Raw genomic sequence first — 22,156 nt, forward strand, 5'->3', positions numbered from 1 at the left:
TTTTTGATGTTAAGCTAGGTGGATTACTTTTTGTCTTAGTAGAATTGAAATATTAGAATTGTTGGATATGTTGCTAAATGTAGTTTTTGTGGAGGGATGGGTGATCCTATAACAATTATAAATGTTCGATGTTGCTAAATATAGTATTTATGGAGGGACGGGTGGTCCCATTATATCATTACAAGAATTTTGACTTTTGGCGACGGAATCTTCGGCGACCACAAATACTTTCGTCGCCAAAAGGTATTTTTGGCGACCAAATAATTTTTCGTTGCTAAAAGTGAGAGTTTTGGCGACGAAACAAGATTTTGTCTTCCAAAGGGCATGTTTCGGAGACGAAATCATAGTTTCATCGTCAAATATGCTGCCATCTTTCCCACCATGGAAATAAAAGAGGTTTTCGGTGACGAAATCACGATTTCGTCGCCGAAAGTAGGAATTTCGGCGACGCAATGAATATGTCGTCATCGAAAATGGGTCGGTTTCGGCAACGAAACCAGGATTCGTTGTCGAAAGCCGAAATAAAGTGGCTTTCGGAGATGAAATGAAGATTTCGTCGCCGAAAGGAGGCATTTCGGCGACGAAATATATCTTTCGTCGCCGAAAATAAGCTGGTTTCGGCGACGAAACCTTGTTGCATCGTCGAAAGCCATTTTCAACCCATGAAAATAAAGTGACTTTCGGCGACGAACTGGGGATTTCATCGCCGAACGTTTGTTTGGGACTAGCTTCATATGGGTTTAATTCTTGGAAGTGCATGAAAGAAAGTAATTTATTAATGTCATTGCTTATTCCTGGGCCAAAGTCACCTGGAAAAGATATCGACGTTTACTTACCGCCATTAATTGAAGAGTTGAAAGAGCTATGGGATACTGGGTTTCGTATTTACGATTGTGCAAGTGGTGAGTACTTTCAACTACACACAGCTCTTTTATGGACTACTAATGACTTTCCAACATATGGTGATTTGTTCAGATGGAGTACGAAGGGATACCAAGCATGTCCCATCCGTAAAGAGGACAATTCATCTTTTCGAATAAGAAACAAAATTTGTTCATAGGACATCGACGTTATCTTCCTCAAAATCATAGTTGGCGTGGGAATAGACTGCATGATGGAAGGTTTAAACGAGTAAAAGAAATTTTCCAATGTCAATGGATGGAGATACGATTCTTGAAGTAAATACACTGAATTTTCCAGATTTTGGTAAGAATACAACCAAACAAAAGAGTAAAAGAAAGCAAGATTTAAATTGGACGAAAAAAAGTATATTATTTGAACTTCCCTATTGGGCGAAACTTATGTTAAGTCATAAGTTGGATGTGATGCATATTGAGAAGAACATATATGACAATTTAGTAAGAACTTTGTTAAATATTGATGGGAAAATAAAAGACATGATCAATGTGCGTTTTATTTAGAAGATTTAAAAATTCGAAAAGATTTACACTTACAAAAAGAGGGGAATAAAGTTGTAAAACCACATGCTACGTATACATTGACTACTACTGAGAGGGTGAAGTTTTGCGAATTTTTGAAATCATCTAAGTTTCCAGATGGATTTGTGTTAAATATATCGAGATGTGTGAGCGCAGAGGATGGGAGACTATGGGGGTTGAAAACTCACGACTGTCATGTTTTGCTACAACGACTCTTACCGATTGCCAGTCGAGCATACGTACCAAAGTTTGTGGGTACGACTATTGTTGAACTATGTAACTTCTTTCGTGATATATCTGCAAAGACAGTACGCATCAGTGATTTGGATCGATTGTAATCTGACATTACAATCATACTATGTAAGTTGGAGAGAATATTCCCACCAGCATTTTTTAATGTTATGGTATATCTTGCAGTTCACTTACCATACGAAACAAAAATTGTGGGACCAGTTAGTTACAGTTGGATGTACCCTATCGAACGAAGTCTCCGAACCTTAAAACAATCTGCACAAAAGAAGAACAGAGCTCATCCTGAGGGTTCGATAGCCGAATCATTCATCATGAATGAATCGTTGACTTTCTGCTCATTGTATCTGAGTGGAATTAAAACGAGATTCAATAGAGATGAACGCAATGATGATACTATTGTCGGTTATAAAAATTGTGGACATTTTGACGTGTTTAGGCTAAATGCACGTCCTCTAGGGGCATCAACTTTGAAAACATTATCTGTCACGGAAAGAAAAGTTGCATACTGGTATGTACTGAACAACTGTGCAAAGACAGAGTCTTATCACGAGTAATTTCGGCTTATGCTACGTTCACTTTAATTTCACACTTAGTACATATAACACTAATGTTGTTTTTCTCCCTTTTCGGAATTGTAGTCAACATTTGAGCTCAATTCGAATTCCTGGAGACAATGTTCCTGCCCTATATGAACAACACAGTACACAATTTCCTGATTGGTTAAAAAAAAGATAATATTGATTTTTAGGGTTTGAATGTAGATGAACACAAAACGAAATCGTTATGTATTTTGTTATGATCTATTACAGGTTTTGACATTACGGGAACAAGGCGAATTAGATGATGATCTTTATTCACTCACTAACTGCACGTTCATATAGTAGTTGTATTGTAAATGGACTACGCTTTCATAATATAGAACGCAATAGTCGTCGAATGACACAAAATAGTGGGGTCATGGTGTGTGGAGAAGAATGAGATGACATGAATTTTTATGGTGTCTTGAGTGATGTTTAGGAGTTAAATTATGCTAAGGGGAGACGTGTCATACTTTTAAGTGCAAATGGTTTGACACAGACTCTAAGAAGAATAGAATTCAAGTTGACTTAGGTTTTAAGTCGATTAATACGTCTAAGTATTGGTATACCGACGACCCGTTAATTCTCGTTGGTCAAGCTCAACAAGTGTTTTATTTAGATGACCCAAAATTTGGTAATAATTGGAAAGTTGTGCAACACATTCTAAATAAACATGTATGGGATATTCCAGAACAAAAAGACGTTGAAAATGATCAAATTTCGTTGTTAGAAGTAGGACCTAGGATCGAAATAGATGAATCCACTCAAGATAGTTCATTGCATCGAGATGATGTTGATCCTATTGTCGTTGAGGGTCGAAAACAGTCCAATAGAAGCATAGATGCGAGCAATGTGGATGATTTTATAAATGACGAATCAAACGATGTGGACGCGTCAACTGATAATGATATAGATGATGTTGATGATGAGTACTATAGCAAATAAATATTCTTCCAAGTATTTAAATATATGTTGGATAAATTATGCATCAAATTGATTTATGTTGAGTATTTGTTTTGTCAATATATAATACTTTTTGTTGGTTGCCTAAGTTCGCAAAAAAATGAGACCAGACCAAGCAGGTCAGTTAGAGGCACACGTATAAGGTCGTGAGCGTCCACCAGCAAACCCGTCTCTTCCGACTTTTCCTCCAGGTACGTCAATTTAAATATATGTAAAATAAATAAGTATGATTTAACTATTTGGTTTATTGTTTGGCAACATACAAATAGATTAGGTGTACGAGGATATACTCTATTGATAGAGCTAGAAAATCAAGTTCGTGGAACGAACGCAAAAGTACATATCGAATGTGACCACACAGTTAATAAACCAATATGTCCCATGGCCACCACAGAGGTACATACATGCGAACAAGTGGCCTTAAAGGTTAACGAGTGGAGTGAGGTCGAAGAAATTCAGAAGAGGGCAATTATAACTCAGCTCAAAGTTTGAGATTAATTACTTAATATGTTTTATCTTTTGTTATAATGCAACAGAATAACACTTAAATATATGTTCGATTTTTTTTTGTTGTAGGGTCATTTCGATTTCAACGAATCAGATCGAGTTATGATGAAATTCATCGAGCATGAGATGAGAACGACACATAAGGCGTATAGGGCAAAATTGCACCAACACTACCTGAGTTATCCCACACCTGAGATTGCGCGCAACAATCCTTCGGAGCGGTTGTTGGCAAAACCAGACGATTGGAACATGTTGTGCGATAGATGGGAGACAGATGAGTGGAAAGTAATTTACGAATATAACTTATATTTTTTTTTTTAGTATTTATATTCAATATATATTCTCATTTAAGTTTTCTTTTGTTAGCAAAAATCTGAGACCAACAAATGCAACAGGGCGAAGATGTCATTCAACCATCGTGCGGGGCCGAAGGCATTTGCTATTATTGCAAAGGAGAATGTACAATGCAATAATATTTTTTTAGCCATATACTTATATTACTTAAGATCGATTATCAACAATTATGTGATATCAATTGCAGAAAGAAGAAGAGAGAGGTGACAACTTTTCTGAAATCGATTTGTTTAGGGAGACGAGATACTCTGACACTAAAGGTTGGGTCGAAGGAGTGGAGATAACTTACGTAAGTTTACAAATCTTATAACAATTAACTTCTAATTACACATTGAATTTTATGTGTAAACATTTTGTTCTTTTTAAAATATGTATGCAGCTAGACATGATGCGTGTTAGAGAAGCATCTATGCAAGATGAAGGTGAACCGATACCAGATCCAAAAGTATTGGAGACAGGTCTTGGTTATCGTTTAAGCTACGTTAAGGGTGCTGGTTGGGGCCCAAAACCAAAGTCTCGTAGAGGTTCTGCTTCATGTGTAGCATCTTCACAGCGGGAAGAAGAATTGTCACAAGAAATGAGTAGTCTAAGAGAAGAATTTAAGGACCGTCTCACGAAGAAAGACAAAGAGCTTGAGGATCGTCTTTCTCAGAAAGACAAGGAGTTAGATGAGCGTCTCGCAGCTAAAAATTCTAAGATTACGGGTCTACGCGGTGAAATGACAGATTTGAGATCAATTGTGCTACAACTTATGAGTCAGTCTAGTGGAGCCGGCTCGTCAAAATATGTACGTCAACGTAAAGTGTTGTTAGAATTCAATAACCGTAAATGTGGCTATCCTGCAGTTATGTAGCCATTTAGAACGTGTATTATGAATGATTTAACTATGTTTATGTTTGAAGTACTTTTGGATGATTTTGGTGAATCTGTGAAGTGAATTGGTGAGTGCATGTTTGAAGTGTTTTAGATATTAATAGCAAGTGAATTGTCTATGAAGTGAATCTTTGGAGTGAATTGGTACGTCAAGTATACTGTTGTTAGAATTCAATAATTATAAATGTGGTTATCCTGTAGTTATGGTAGCCATTTAAAACATAAGTCATGTATAGTTTATCTACGTTTATGTATAATGTAGTTTTGGATAATTTTGTTGAATATGTGAAATGAATTGGTGATTGTGGATGTTTTACATAATAAAAGCAAGTTTTGAGAATTTGAAGTTTGAAAATTAGTTTTTCTTAACTTTGGGGGGTTTTATACGTACCTTTCCTTTAGTTTGTATAATTTGGATTGATCAAGTTAATGAGTTATATGGACATGAGAGAGTTGTGTGTGTGTTTTGATATTGATACTAAGTTTTGTGCATTTTAAGTTTGTTTGGGGGGAAGGGGAAGGGGGAGGGGGGTGGTTATTAAGTGTTTTTGGATAACGTTATTGAATTTTAAGTGAATTGTGATAGAGTTTGTGTGAATGTTTTTTAGACTTAGTGAGAGCAAGTTTTGTGAATTTGAAAGTTGTTTTAATGAGTTTTTGTTAACTTTTAATGCTTACTTTGAGTTCATGCATATGAAGTGAGAATAACATTTTTAGTTCATGGCATGTGGAAAGCTTGAATGTTTAGTTTGACATGTGGAATGAGTTAGAATTGGAAGTTTGTTTGAATGGAAGTGGTGAGTTAACATGTAGAAGGGTTTGTTAACATAAGTTTATTTGTTATTTATTTTTTCAGGTTCGTTCGATTTCTGTATCGAGAGGTTCTGAAAAGTTGATTATCTCGTGAAGAATTTGATGATATGGGACATTTTCATATGTTTAGGTTTTTTATTTTGAGACTTCTTAGAATATGTTGTTTAATTTTAGTTTGTATGGATTTCTTGTACTTTTTATAAAACTAATTGTTATTTAATATTATAAAGTTTTATATGAAATTCAATCTATGGCATTTAGGTTTGGCGACCAATTTTCGGGCACTTCGACGACGACATAATATTTGGTCGCCGAAGCTACCTTCGGCGACCAAATCCATTTTCGTCTCCGAAGGTAGCCTTCGGCGACGAAAAAGTAAAGTCGTTGCCGAAACCCTCTTGCGACCGGGCAACGGCAACGACTCAAGCGAAGACTTGTTTTCATCTCCAAAAGTTTTCGGGGACGAATTTTGACTTTTTGGCAACGAAATTTGTCGTCACCGAAACCCTGAATTCTTGTAGTGTATACAATTATATTATACGTTTAGAAATATTGGATGTTGCTGAATGTAGTTTGTGGAGGGATGAGTGATCTCATTTCAATTATATTGCATGCATAGAAGTATTGGATATGTTGCTAAGTGTAGTTTGTTGAGGATATTTTAGTAGAGGTTATGCTGAAATTTTGAAATTTTTTGTTTGAGTTATGTTTGATGAATATTTAGTATTCAACATTGTCTATTGAGTTATGTTAAAAGAAGGTTGTTGCTTATTTTTCTTTATTTATTTTTTATTTTTTGAGAAGAAGAAGGTTGTTGTTTATAAGTTTACATGTTTTGAGTAAGTAATTGCATTCTTTTTTAAAGACTATTATGATTTGTGCATAGATTGAGAAAGGAGGAAAGATCGTTGGTTATGTATAAAGAAGGTCCTATACATATCATATTTAACTTTCTTTGCTTTTTGTATAATGCAAGTACATAAATTCCTCTTAAAAGTTCTCATGTATGTTGTTAGCTATGTTTTGAATGTTACTTTGTGTCTACGATTATTGGTTTCTCTAAATATTGTTGATGTAGTTTGTGTTTGTGGAGAGAACATCTATGTTCAATATGTAGTCTGTGGTTTCTCTACATGTTGACTTAGTTTAATAAACTAAATGTTGGATCATGGGTGAGTTCTTTATAATTCCATCTTCTTTATCCCTCATATAGTATGAGTTGGATGTTGGCTTTTAAAGTATTAGTGTATTACCACCTGCGATGCACGAATATTTTTTAATGATAAAATATCTTACATTTTATATATATTTTATTAAAATATTAATAACCTTCTTTGTAACCATAATTTATTTTACTATTTTCTAATCACTTATTTTTTCTATATATGTGTGATTAACAATTTAAAACAATTTGTAGTTTTTGTTAAACAAATTTAAATTAGTTTGTTAGAATCAAATTTCATGAAGTTTAAAAATCTAGAACTAAAATCATAGTTTTTTAAATGTTAAATTATTTTATAAATAAGCAAAATATATTTTGATTAATACATTATTTGATTCGGAGTCTTTCATAAATGAGATTTTAAATTTTTTCATTTTTAATAAAAAAATAATATATATTTGTCAATATATTTTTCAATAGTGTTTAAAAAACACAGCTCTAATATATTTTTTTTATTAAGAGTGCTACAAATACAAAATAAAGTTGATAATAGATATAAAATTTATTATTATTTTAATTATTGAATACATACATATATATAAAAATAATGATTTATTTTATAGGAACTTTTTCTTTACGAGGAAGTCGTAAGTCTAATAGTATCTTAAAGAATATAAAAGTAAAAAATAAAGTCGTAGTTACTTTCCATGACATTTTTGTAAATATTGTAGCTCAAGATTTCAAGCCAAAACAAGTATAGCTTAGCAGTAATTGGTATGTACCTCAAATCAAGAAGTTGAGAGTTCGAATTCCCTCCCCCAATATGTTGTACTCAACAAAAAAAAAAAATCAAGTTTTCAAAATCCATTGGTCCATATTCTTTTATTCTCAAAATTCATTTTTACCTTTACCCTCTCTTTGCTGCCACAATGGAGAAACGCCCACTTTCCAAAATATTCATCTACTATATGCTCTCTATTCGTATCATTTAAGTTAGATGCTGAACTTCCTCTGTCTACTAACATTCCTCCCCTTGATTTGTCTCTTTATTCATTCATCATATCAATTGTTGCTTGTTTATGTGTATCGTTCAAAACCACTTCGTTCGATTTCTCTCGCCACCAAATCAATTTGCTTTTTATTTTTTATTTTTTGGTTGAGAAATGTGAATTGTATATTCACAAAAGGGGAAAAAAAGCTATGAATAGAGCACTCTCATATAACATTAAAAAACAAAAGACAAAAAAGAGAGAGAAAAGTGTCTGCAATGCGCCTACCAATGATACTGGATATAGAAGATTTATATTTGATTTGCAAATATGTGGTATTTATATGATGATGTAAAATCTTAACATTAATTAATATATATATATATATATTTAATAATAATGAAAAGTATAGGATTAAATTTGTAACTTGTTATAAAATTGAGGAACAAAATTAAAGCACTATTAAAACAAATAGTAAAATATGTAATAATTGGCATATACCTCCAACCAAGTGGTTGTGAGTTCGAATCCCCTCCCCAACATGTTGTATTAAAAAAAAAAAAAAAGAGTAACAAGTGTGTTGTTTGTGTTTTGACACCTATGGGCATCTAATATTAAATAATATTTATAATACAACTGTAATTATTTAATATAATGATTTTTAATGTCAAGGTAATTAATCAGTTACAAACTTACAAATAATCTTGGGTTTTTATTTATTTTTAGTTAAATTTACGGAATTTAAAAATAAATTCTTAACTACTTCTAATTCTTGAAAGAAAAAAAACCATGAGCAAGACATTCACACATAAAATTAAAAGAAAGTGCAAGCAGCTTACTGGATATTGAAGTTTTAAATTTTGATTTGCTTCTCCTGTGGTAATTTATAAAAATCTTAAAAGGATTATATGTTTTATTTTAATAATAATGATAATTTATAAGAGTAAATTTGTAACTGTAATTGTTCTAACATAATTACTTTTAATGTATTAATTAGTCAGTTTTTTTTAAGCATATTAATTAGTCAGTTACAAACTAGCAAACAATTTTAGTTTGAGGGATGAGATTGATCTACATGAAAATAATATATTTGTAATAATGCGAAAATACAAAGGGTAAATATGATATATATAGGTAAACAAAGATCCTTACTTTTTAATGCAGTATAGATATATATAGATAAATAATGGGAGCTTTAGTAAATTTGGTGCAAATTTCTATTCGGCTAAAAATTTTATAAAGATAACAAATGAAAAAAAGTCACTCCTACATTCATATGCTGCTGTCCTCCGTTTTCATTTTTCATTTTTTTTTCTCTTCGATGTAATTTACTAACCTCCCCTATAATTATTGTATCCTATCTACTAACAAAAATTTTCACAAAATACTTATAGTCGTGGATATTCAAGTATTATTATTTTTATTATTAAAAAAGATATTTATGGTAACCATATAAATAATGTTTTTATTTTTAACCCAAAAACATGAAAATAAAATCTTTTTATATTACATTTTGCTACTACAAATATTCAATCTACATAAAAAGTACGGATGAAAACTAACCAATCAAATAATTCTTTGTCGATGTTACAAATTTAATGGGACTCAACAAAAGATTTTCATATTCACTTATCGGTTTGGGTTTGAAAACCTAAGTAATTTAAGCCCTAAAAGTTATATTGATTTGATCTAAATATTACCATTTGTAATTATTTTCTTCCATTTCTAATTATTTTCTTTTTATTTTTATTATTTTCTTTTAGTTGAATAACATGGATGAGAATATGAAGCTTAGACTAATTTATGTCATATATGAGAAAATACCAGTTTCATTTTTTCATAAATGTTATTTAATAGATAAAATAGTTGGTGGACGAGTCATAATTTAGTTCAAGTCCTAACAACAATGAAAAATATACTACGAAAAAGAACAAAAAAAATTAAGAAAGAGCAAATAAATCAAAAAAGTAGTGTTACTCTAAATGACCAGTAACAATGCTAATACTGTACTTTGGTTAACAATATTTTATATTGTTAATCTCTCCTTTTGATCTTTACAACCGTTAACAGGTAAACATTATTGAATTACTACTCCTATATTAAGAGTATTTGATCATTAGAAAATCAAAACCAGTTAAGAAAATTGAAAAAAAAAAAAAAAAAAAAACGCATACTTGTCTTCCAACAAACGGGGCTCAGACTGAGCACTTTCCACCAATTATGTTCTCCTTGCATGTCTCGTTCAAAATCTCATTTAATCAGTCTCTTTCTTCTTCACTCGGTAATAAAATAGAATAAACTAAATAAATTTAGAAAAAACTAAATTTGAAAAGCTGTTTACTCACCATATTATTCTGTTTCGTGGAAGTACCCTTGGTGGGAAATTAGCAATCCTCATTTCTCGTCTCCATCTTTTCAGTTCCATTAGCCAAAAAACGTAAAAGAATTGTAGCTCATCAAAAAACCGTGTGAAAGAAAATTTTGTATTGTAATATTTATATATATTTTTTATTAGATGGAATTTGAATATATAACAGTTTTATCTTATTGATGATGATTATAAAAACTAAATTTGTAACTGTTTTCAGGTAAGTTATGTGAATGGTTGAAAAATTCTTATAGGTTATTTGAAAATAAATGAATTTAATCTTTCTTCTTCCCTTTACTAATTTTATTTGATGGGGTGTTCGTCCACTGGTGCATTATTAAATATCTCTACAGATTTCCTTTAGTGGGTTTGTCAACCTCCCTGATATGAGATAACTCTTAAACGCCCTAAATCTAACCAATTAAGTGAATTTGGAGATTGATCTTGTAATTATGCTTTATTTATGTTACAGTATCTTCTTCTATATATATATTAAACATCATCTTTACTTTTTTTGATTATTTAATAAATGTAATGCCCCCATATCCTCATGAAATATCTTGGAAGTTTAATTTGTATGGTTAGACAATTATTATTAGTATTGGATTAATAAAATAAAAAAAGATAAAAGATTAACTGAAAAGAAATCGAATTAGAAAAGGAAAAGGAAAAAAAAAAGAAATAAACAAAAAAAAAGAAAGAAAGAAGTACACGATTGGGGAAAAAAAGAAAGGGTCTCAATTTTGACCTAGTCAAAATTGAATCACAAGGTGAAGATTTTATCCTTTGTTTTTTTTTTTTTTAAATAAATCCTAGGTAGTGATCAGCATTGTTCCTCCTCTCTTAACAAGTCCCTCAGTCTCTCAGCCGACATTATTTATTTATTTTTTTAGTTTCTTCTCTATCTCGCAAGCAATCGGACGTCAATTGTTGCTCAATTTTAAGCGGTAAGCAAAAAAGTAAATTTATAATTTTATATTTTCTTAGAATCATGTATTCCATAGGACAAGTTTCAAGGTTCAGGAAAAAAAATTATTTATTCTATTTGATTTTTCTTTGGGAATCAATTTTTAGGTTGTGTCAAGAACTTTGGTAGATTGAACCGGTAATTATTTTGGTTTGCTATTAAGGTAAGTGACTCTGCTTTCAGAATGACCTTAGGGCTAAGTTGAAAATTTTTATGTGACGTTTTGAATGACTATATGATGGATATTTGTGTTTTGTTTTTTTTTTTTGTTATTTTGTGTGAATTGAATGCTATGTGAAAATTGTTGTGTTGCATTACAGAATGTTTAATTATGGGACCTCATGCATGATATGAATGTGAAAAATGTTTTTTATATAAAGGGTTTGTGGCAACTACCCTACTGTAATGCACAGACTAGACTGAAATTGAGGCTCTAGGTGGGTGAAACTTGGCTCTACTGACTGGGTGCCAATTACCATCAGTTGGGGTAGAGTCTCCCAAGAAACCCACCTATGTACCATAATAGAGTTGGTATTGTCTGTGTAAGGTTGAATTGCTCACTTTTGCCAAAAAGAAAAGGAAAACGAAAAGAATTTGACTGAATAAAGATTTAGGTCCCACATGTTCATGTCGTTTGTGTATGCATGTCTAACCCTGATAGCGAGGTTACTTACTAGGTATTTTTAATACTAACTCTTATTCTAATTTTTTTTAGGTAATGGCAAGAACATATGAGGTGAGTGACAAACTGCTGAGTGTGCCATGGGGACCGTGTCAGCATAATTGTATTTCGCATTCCATACTGAATTATGTTCAAGTGTTTTATTTGAAAATTTAGCGACAATGTTTTCGTTTTATTCACAATTTAATTACTATAGGTATTTTTTTTCTCTTTTTAGAAATTGTTTCGTTTTGTTTACTTTTTTTTTTGGATCCCAAATAAAGGTTTCTAACTATTTAGTAAGTTATGAAATTTTTACTACGACGTTCTTGTTCGTTACCATTTTATTAAATTTAAAACGTTGAAAGCATGCACGTAGTAACATCCTTAGTTAGTCTAAGTCCAAAAAGTCGGGTCGTTTGGTATCAGAGCCCAAGTTAATGGTCCTGTAGACTTGCTTACATCATAAGCATTAGTGTGCCACCATGGCCAAACACGCAAACACCTTGTCACCGCCAGGTATGTCTCTGTTTTAGCAAAATTTGTTTTATATAAAAAAAAGTGTATATGCATAAACAGTGTACAATAGTATGTTGTATTGTTAGAACATGTCGTATGTTTGATGTTTAATAGTGTGATATTAAACTAAGTTGAACACTGTTGTGGTTATTAGAATATGCCTCCACATAGAAGAAGCTTTGTGAGACGGGGTGGGCTAAATAGAGATGCTGACCCTGATACAGTAGAGCTGACGGAGAATAACCAAACTTCAGGTTAGACGGAGAATCCACCAGTGGTTCCACCTTCCGGTCAGACGGAGAATCCACTAGTAGGTCAAACTTCTGGGTAAGCAGAGCCTACTATAGCGTCTTTGATGATGGAGACTTTGCAGACACTTGTTCAAACAGCTGTCTCTAATCAAATGGCACAATTGACTCAGGATCGAGGGAGCATGTCAATAGAAGCTAAATATCTGCGAGATTTTAAGAAGTACAATCCTCGCTCTTTTGACGGACTATTTGTAGATCCAACATTAAAAGAGGCTTGGTTGTTGTCGATGGAGACCGTCTTTTGTTATATGAGTTGTCCGGAGGAACAAAAAGTGCAGTGTGCTGTCTTTATGCTAAAAGATGATGCCCTTCTGTGGTGGGAGTCTGCAGAAAGGTCTTTCGATGTGAGTGGAGGCCCAATTACCTGATTGCAGTTTAAGGAGGCCTTCTTCCAACAGTATTACCCAGCAATCACCCAGTTTAGGAAACAAGCTGAATTTCTGAACCTGAAGCAAGGCAATAGATCAGTGGAGCAATATGAGAGAGAATTCACAAAACTGTCCCGTTTTGCCCCTAAGTTAGTAGACATAGAGGCTAAGAAGTATGAACAATTTATTATGGGTTTGAAGGATGAGATTCAAGGCTTTGTAGCAGTCCTCTCTCCACCAGACTATGCTATAGCACTTCGAGCAGCTGCATTGATTGACAATCGTTCAACAAGTGGGTCCCAAGTGTCTCTGGGACCAGGATCGTCCTTAGGATAAAAGAGAAATTTTGATCATTCATCGTTAAACTCATACCCATTTCAACGTACATCTGACAAGACGAACCAAGCTCATGTTCAAAGACAGCAACTTAATCGACAACAAGGCCCTAGTTACGAAAAACCAGTATGCAGTACTTGTGGGAAGCGTCATTGGGGGCAATGTTTGTCGGGAACCAGAGTATGTTTTAAATGTGGCCAGGAAAGGCACGTGGGATTAAATTGCCTTCAGAGAAATACCGCAGGTGGTGTAAGCCAACCCTTGAATTCCAACCAGGCAATTACAGGAAATTCAACTCAACAGCAGGGTAAGGTGTTTGCCACTACACGTCAAGAAGCTGAGAACTCAAATGCTGTAGTGACAGGTACGCTACCTATTCTTCGTCGCTATGGATTGATATTGTTTGATTCAGGTTCTACACACTCTTTTATATCTGCCTCATTTGTGAATCAAGCTAAGTTAGAGTTGGAACCATTAGGATATGTGTTATCAGTTTCCACCCCGGCAGGGATCATTATGTTAGCTAGTGAGACAGTAAAAGCCGGTTAGGTGTTGGTGTCAGATCAATTGTTGGATGTGACACTAATAGTCTTGGATATGAGTGATTTTGACATTATCCTTGGTATGGAGTGGTTGGCTGCAAATCATGCCAATATTGACTGTTATGAGAAAGAAGTCATTTTTAAACCACCATCGAGGACAAACTTCAAATTTAAAGGATCCCAAGCGAAGGTCATTCCTAAAATAGTCTCAGTATTGAAAGCGAAGAAGTTGATCAATCAAGGAGCATGAGGCTTGTTGGCTAGTGTAGTTGACACTAGATGTACTATGGTTACAGTGGCTTTAGTACCCGTGGTTTGGGAGTTCAAAGATGTGTTCCCCATCTTTCAGGATTACCACCAATTCGAGAGGTGGAATTCTACATCGAACTCGAGCCGGGGACAACTCATATCTCTAAGGCTCCATATAGAATGGCACCAACGGAGTTGAAAGAACTCAAGTCACAAATACAGTGGATAAAGGCTTTATACGTCCCAGTGTTTCGCCGTGGGGTGCACCAGTTTTGTTTGTGAAGAAGAAAGATGGGTCAATGCGACTATGCATCGACTATAGAGAATTGAGTGGGGTGACGATAAAGAATAAGTACCCTTTACCTCGAATTGATGATCTCTTCGATCAACTTTAGGGAGCAGCTGTATTTTCCAAGATTAACTTGCGATCAGGATATCATCAATTGAGAATAAAGGAGGAAGATATTCCCAAAACGACTTTTAGGTCTAGGTATGGGCATTATGAGTTCATTGTAACGTCTTTTGGACTAACAAATGCACCAGCAGTTTTCATGGATTTAATGAATAGAGTTTTTAAGGAGTTCCTCGATACCTTCGTGATTGTTTTCATTGACGATATTTTAGTTTATTCTAAAACGAACATAGAGCATGAGGAACACCTTAGGAGAGTGTTGACAACTCTAAGAGTGAATTAGTTATATGCCAAATTCTATAAATGTGAGTTTTGGCTGCAGTAGGTGTCCTTCTTAGGACACGTGGTGTCAAAAGATGGAGTCTCAGTAGATCCAGCAAAGGTGGAAGCAGTGAGCAATTGGCGTCGTCCATCTACTATTAGTGAAGTACGTAATTTTTTGGGATTGACAGGTTATTATTGTTGATTTGTTCAGGATTTCTCCAACATAGCCACGCCCATAACTCAATTAACTCAGAAGGGTAACTCGTTTGATTGGAGTGAAGCTTGTGAGACGAGTTTCCAAGAACTCAAGCAGAAATTGGTTTCAACTCCAGTACTTACCGAACCAGACGAAATAGGAGATTTTGTTATTTACAGCAATGCTTCTAAGTAGGGGCTAGGTTGTGTTTTGATGCAGCATGGTAAAGTTATTGCTTATGCCTCTCGTCAGTTGAAGAACCATGAACGAAATTATCCTACCCACGATTTGGAGTTAGCAGCTGTTGTCTTTGCTTTGAAAATTTGGAGACACTACCTGTATGGAGAGAAAACCCAAATCTTTACTGACCATAAGAGCTTAAAATACTTTTTCACTTAGAAGGAGCTAAATATGAGACAACGAAGGTGGCTTGAGTTAGTGAAAGATTACGACTGTGAGATTTTGTACCGTCCAGGTAAGGCAAATGTAGTTGCAGATGCCTTAAGTAGGAAGACAGCCCACCCAGACCCATATACTCCGTGATTTGGAACATACGGAGATAGTGGTTGCAGTGGGTGAGGTTATTGCACAGTTGGCGCAGTTTTCAGTTAAGCCAACTTTGAGACAAAAAATTTTTGACGCTTAGTAGGGAGATCCAAACCTTGTTAATAATTTTCGTCAAGTAGGGTCAGGGCAAATGAATGAGTTTTCAATATCCTCCGACTTTGGACTCCTATATAAAGGGCGCTTGTGTGTGCCTAAAGATGTCGACCTTAAGAATGAGTTACTGACTGAAGCCCACAGTTCCCCATTTTTGATACATCGTGGCAGCACAAAGATGTATCAAGACTTAAAGTAGTACTATTGGTGGCATAACATGAAGAAAGATATAGCAGACTTTGTAAGTAAATGTCTGGTTTGTCAGTAGGTGAAAGCACCAAGGTAGAAACCGTCAAGTCTGTTGCAACCTTTGAGTGTGCCTGAGTGGAAATGGGAACACATATCTATGGATTTCATTACAGGGTTGCTTAGGACAGTTAAAGGTCATACCGTAATATGGGTCATTGTTGACAGACTGACCAAGTCAGCGCATTTCCTTCCTGGAAAGTTTAATTACTCTGTAGAGAGGTGGGCAAAATTGTATCTAGAAGAAATAATGAGACTTCTTGGGGTGCTAGTTTCAATAATCTCAGATAGAGATCCTCGTTTCATATCCAGTTTTTGACAAAGTTTACAGAAAGTTTTAGGTACACGGTTGGAACTCAGCACAACCTTTCATCCACAAACGGATGGTCAAACTGAGAGGCTGAACTAGACCTTAGAAGATATGTTGCGAGCTTATGTGTTGGATTTTGCCGGGAGCTGGGACACTAATTTGCATATGATGTACATTTGCTTATAACAACAGTTATCAAGCAACTATAGGCATGACACCATTTGAAACTCTTTATGGAAAGAAGTGCAGGTCTCCTGTATATTCGGATGAGGTAGGTGAGCGTAAGTTGTTAGGATCAGAGTTGGTCCAAGTTACGAACGAAGCCATTCAAAAGATTAGAGCAAGAATGCAAGAGTAGACAAAAAAGTTATGCTGATACAAGACAAAGAGACTTAGAGTTTTCAGTAGGTGATCACGTCTTCCTTAAGGTAGCTCCTATGAAAGGAGCTTTGAGGTTTGGAAGGAAAGGAAAACTTAGTCCACGCTTTATTGGACCATTTGAAGTATTGTAGCAGATTGGCCCTGTAGCTTATCGGCTCACTTTACCGCCTTCTCTCTCTACAGTCCATAATGTCTTTCATGTGTCCATGCTGCGGAATACATGGCAGATCCATCTCACATCATCGACTACAAGCCATTGTGTCTAAGTGAGAGTCTTAGGTATGAAGAGAAGCCAAGCCGAATTCTTGCGAGAGAATTGAAGACGCTTTGTAATTGGGAAATATCTCTCGTTAAAGTTCTTTGGCGAATCATAACCTTGAGGAAGCAACTTGGGAACGAGAGGATGAAATAAAGACTAAGTATCCAGAGCTTTTTCAAGACTAACGACTTTCGAGGACGAAAGTTCTTAAGGTAGGGAGATTGTAACGCCCCCATATTCTCATAAAATATCTTGGAAGTTTAATTTGTATGGTTAGACAATTATTATTAGTATTGGGTTAATAAAATAAAATTAAAAAAAAAGAGAAAAGATTGACTGGAAAGAAATGGAATTAGACAAGAAAAAGGGGGAAAAAAAGAAATAAACAAAAAAGAGAAAGAAGTACACGGTTGGGAAAAAAAAAATTATAATAAAAGATATATATAAAAAAAAGAAAGGGTCTCAATTTTGACAGGTCAAAATTCAATCACAAGGTGAAGATTTCGGCCTTTGTTTTTTTTTTTTTTTTTTAAAATGAACCCTAGGCAGTGATCAACATTATTCCTCCTCTCTCTTGCTGTAACAAGTCCCTCACTTTCTCAGCCGACATTATTTTTTTTAGTTTCTTCTCTATCTCACAAGCAATCAAGACGCCGATTGTTGCTCAATTTTAAGAAGTAAGCAAAAAGGTAAATTTATGATTTTATATTTTCTTATAATCATGTATTCCATAGGACAAGTTTCAAGGTTCAAGAAAAAAATTATTTATTCTATTTGATTTTTCTTTGGGAATTAATTTTTAGGTTGTGTGTCAAGAACTTTGGTAGATTGAAACGGTAATTATTTTGGTTTGCGGTTAAGGAATGTGACTCTGCTTTCAGAATGACCTTAGGGCTAGGTTGGTAATTTTTATATGACGTTTTGAAAGGCTATATGATAGATGATTTTTTTTTTTTTGTGAATTGAATGCTTTGTGAAAATTGTTGTGCTGCATTACAAAATGTTTAATTATGGGACCTCATGCATGATATGAATGTGAAAAATGTTTTTTATATAATGGGTTTGTGGCAACTACACTGTAATGCATAGACTAGACTGAAATTGAATGCATGTCTAACCCTGATGGATATTTTTAATACTCGCTCTTATTCTAATTTTTTTTTAGGTAATGGCAAGAACATATGAGGCGAGTGACAGACCGTTTGCTGAGTGTGCCATGGGGACCGTGTCAGCATAATTCTATTTCCCCATTCCATACTGAATTATGTTCAAGTGTTTACTATTGGTATTAATTTTTTTCTCTTTTTAGAAATTGTTTCGATTTGTTTACTTTTTTTTTGGATCTCAAATAAAGGTTTCTAACTATTTAGTAAGTTATGAAATTTTTACTACGACGCTCTTGTTCGTTACCATGCTCGAAGTAAGAAAACGTCAGTTGATGCCACCATCAGACATACTCCAAGTCCATCTTGCCCTCTCTGCCATCCGGCATTATCACGAAAGGAGCCCCGGTGCCCTTTCTCATCATATGTGCCCAGTACCCCACCCCGCCCGAATATGAATTTTTTACCTTTTCAAAAATTGATGGTATTAAAAAACCTCTGAGTAACCCAGATAATAATAGGATAATGAAAGAGATCATTAAATGAAAAGTATACAGGATCTTGGTCATCTTACCTGAAACCTGTTGAAAGTTACTCTAAATAAAATTTCTTGGAAGTTACTCTAAATAAAATAATTGAATTTGGTTTTTGATTACTAATTATACGATTGGTTTTGTTATGCTCAAATCTGATTCTCATTTTCATGGAATATTAGAATTAAGACCAGTCAAGGTGAAGAAGTCCTTTTGACATTTTATGAAATGTATTTATTGGGAGTGAAGGACAATGAGCTCACTTCCCATAGTTTTTTAAAAGCATGTCCTTTGATGAGGAACTTGGAATTGGGGAAGCAAATTCATGGGATTGTTTTGTACTAAAAAAATTTGATTGTTATTTTGAAGTCATAAATTTGGTTTGAATATAACATTCATAAGAGTGGGATTTTGTTGTATAAAAAAAAAAAAGGAAGTGTCATGAGAGTGAGATTCAAGCTATCAATTTATGTACGAGCGATATCTTAATTTTATATTTTACTTTTAATCCATATAAATGAGTTATTAATTAGTTTCATAAAATATATTAATATTTTAATAATAACACATAAATGCACACCTGATCTAAAGCTTGGATATCAAATAACTGAATGAAAATTTTTTATCCTTGCCATGCAAATGTTTTCACAATCGAGATAACCTAAGTTTAAAATGTTTTGCTGACGTAACATTATATTAGTTTTTATAATTTAAATTGATTATGATATGTTATTTTTCTTGGTGTTTTTAGACTTTACGCTACTAAAAAAATAATGTTTCTATTCCATTATCTAAAAAATTAAAATAATTTCCAATTTGAACATAGTTCAATTGGTTAAGAAAACTTTTGTTGAAAAATAAAAATGGTTAAAGAACATATGTCCGACCCAATTCACATCTTCACGTGTACTAAAAAAATTAAAATATACTTTTTTTTCACATATCATATGAATTTAGTACTGTTATATTTTTTCTTGTGTTTTTTAATTACTAATTTTAATCTTTAGAAATAAAATTTTCAGTGATAAAAAAATAATAATAAATGTATCAGTTAGTACATTTTATTTTTGAAGACTTTAATTATTAAACTTTCAAATCACCACATTAAGAATTTTATAATAACAAATTATTGTTTAATCAATATATGCAAAAATACAATGCAAGATTTATTTATTTGTCAATAAATAGGTGGTTTTTTTTTCTCTTATAATATTTAGTATTATTTTATAAATAATTTTGATAGAATATATTTTATGTGCTAAAAAGATCATGAGTTTGAATCTCACACTCTTATTGTACCATGAAAAAAGAAAAAAAATTCAATTTGAACTACCGTGAGCAAAATAGTGAAGTTCTAGCAAAATTTAATGCAAATTACGTGGAAATAATTATGCGAATGAATAATATTAATTAAGATTATAAAGGAAAAATCGTTAACAAAATTAAACTCAAATAGGAGGAATATTCTTTAAATGTGGAAAATTATCATTTTTCATTTTTTTAAGAGAATAAATATTTTCTTAAATTTTGTACAAAAATATCTTAAAATTATGAACGGGCATTTAATTCATTACGTGACCAAAAATTCATCTACTATGTGACCAAAAGATCAAAGGTTTAAATCCTCCACCCTCTTGTTGTAATCTAAAAAAAACGACTTTCCAATTCTACTTCGAACTACTATGAGCAAATTTAGGAAGTTTCTATAAAATTAAATACAAATTACATGGAAAAAATTATGAGAAGGAATAATATTAATGATCATCATAAAGAAAAATAGGTTACAAAAATAAAATCAAGTGGGAGAAATATTTCTTTAGACATGGAAAATTATCATTTTTACTTTTTTTAGGAGAGGATTTTTTTTAATTATCAAGGTAAATAAATAATGGAAATTACAATGCAGTACCATTCATAAAAATTTTAAAATTAATGTATTGCATTTCTTAATAATTTCATTTAAATTTTTGCAAGTCAATGTTTTTTTAATTAAAAAAACATTTTAATTAATTAGTAAGTATATTTGACTATTTAGTATCATATTTTTGAAAATAAATAATGCAAATTACAATGTAATTTTGCACCATTCTTGAAAATTTTGAAATTAATGTATTGTCTTGCTTAATAATTTCATTTCCATCTTTGCAAGTCAATTGTTTTTTTAATTGAAAAAAATTTAATTCATTATATGACAAAAAATTTATCTATACCCTCTTAGTGTAATATGAAAAAAAGACTATCCAATCTTACTTTGAACTACTGTGAGCAAAATAAGGAAGTTTCAACAAAATTAAATATAAATTACATCGAAACAATTGCGAGAAGAATAATATTAATGACGATCATAAACGAAAAATCCGTTACAAAATTAAACTCGAATGGGAGAAATATCCCGTTAAATGCAATTTTCATTTTTTCCGAGAGAAGATTTTTATTTTTAATTATCAACCGAAATTTGTTCAAATTAAAAAAACGTTCTGTATCACATAACTAAATACAAATCTCTTTAACTTGAATCTTTAGTTTTCAATTGTTCTCATCATTACCACTGTCATAGTGCTCGCTGCGATACCATTTTGTTGCTTGTTGTTGCTTCCCACCTATGCTCGTTGCTGCTACCGTTGTACTGGTGTTCATCATCACCTCTTGTTGGCATCATCGTTGCTCTTACTCTTTCTTTATGTCTAATATGTCTCCTAACATCTTTCACTTCCCCTTCGAGTATTCTTTCATCAATTGCATTGTCTTGCATCTGTGTTCGAAATTAGTCCATCTCTGGTTTGCAATCTTCTATTATAACTTATAACTTATTTCATCAAAATTTGATTTGGAGGGATTGATTCTAATGTTTTGTATTTATATAGTTTATATAGAATTTTAATCGTCACCGGTTTCATTATGAAATTTTAATAGTCATCGGTTTGATCATTATAATAATAAATTAAAAGCGGTTAATAGGTTTCTATTTTATTGTAATTAATAATAATGACAATCACGATTTATGTTAAAACTTAAAAAATAAAATCATATAAAAAACAATAAAATTGATAGAGTTTGTAGTTAATAAAAAATTTAAGGGTATTATAATCCAAAAAAGTTCTTTTGAGGTTGTGTTTTTTAATATTGTATAGATATATAGGACTAAAACTGTTGTATAATTGATGCAGTATACTTTTAATTTTCTTTAAAATGATAGGCACATTTTATTATCATTATAATTATATATTAAACAAAAACTAGTTAAATTATAACAATATTTTTTTCTTTTGTTAGTACAACATGTTGGGGTGGGGAATTGAACTCACAATCTCTTAGTTGGAATGCTAATTATCGCTGAGCTATGTTCACTTTACCATAAATTACAACAATTCGTTAATTAAAGAACGACAATTTTCACTTTTCCAAAACTAGTTAAATTATAACAATATTTTTTTCTTTTTTTAGTACAACATGTTGCGGAGGGGAATTGAACTCACAATCTCTTAGTTGGAATGCCAATTATCGCTGAGCTATGTTCACTTTACCATAAATTACAACAATT

The 22,156-nt window shown here is 32.7% G+C and overlaps 1 protein-coding gene and 1 pseudogene across 2 annotated transcripts; both read left to right on the forward strand.

Moving 5' to 3' along the window:
* The first annotated feature begins 2,107 nt into the window (after positions 1-2,107).
* Positions 2,108-3,988, forward strand: LOC148212375 (uncharacterized; annotated as a pseudogene). Its single transcript, XR_015789872.1, has 2 exons — positions 2,108-3,423; positions 3,809-3,988. The product of XR_015789872.1 is annotated as an uncharacterized LOC148212375 (transcript).
* Positions 3,989-11,983: 7,995 nt separating this feature from the next.
* Positions 11,984-14,077, forward strand: LOC148212376 (uncharacterized). Its single transcript, XM_088122204.1, has 4 exons — positions 11,984-12,001; positions 12,600-12,668; positions 13,131-13,427; positions 13,464-14,077. The coding sequence occupies exons 1-4, from the start codon at positions 11,984-11,986 to the stop codon at positions 14,007-14,009; spliced, it is 930 nt and encodes a 309-aa protein (XP_087978330.1). The 3' UTR covers positions 14,010-14,077.
* The last annotated feature ends 8,079 nt before the right edge of the window (positions 14,078-22,156 follow it).

This window comes from Momordica charantia (genome assembly GCF_013281855.1).
Source record: "Momordica charantia cultivar OHB3-1 chromosome 3 unlocalized genomic scaffold, Mcharantia_2.0 BLBB01000003.1, whole genome shotgun sequence".
NCBI lineage: Eukaryota > Viridiplantae > Streptophyta > Magnoliopsida > Cucurbitales > Cucurbitaceae > Momordica > Momordica charantia.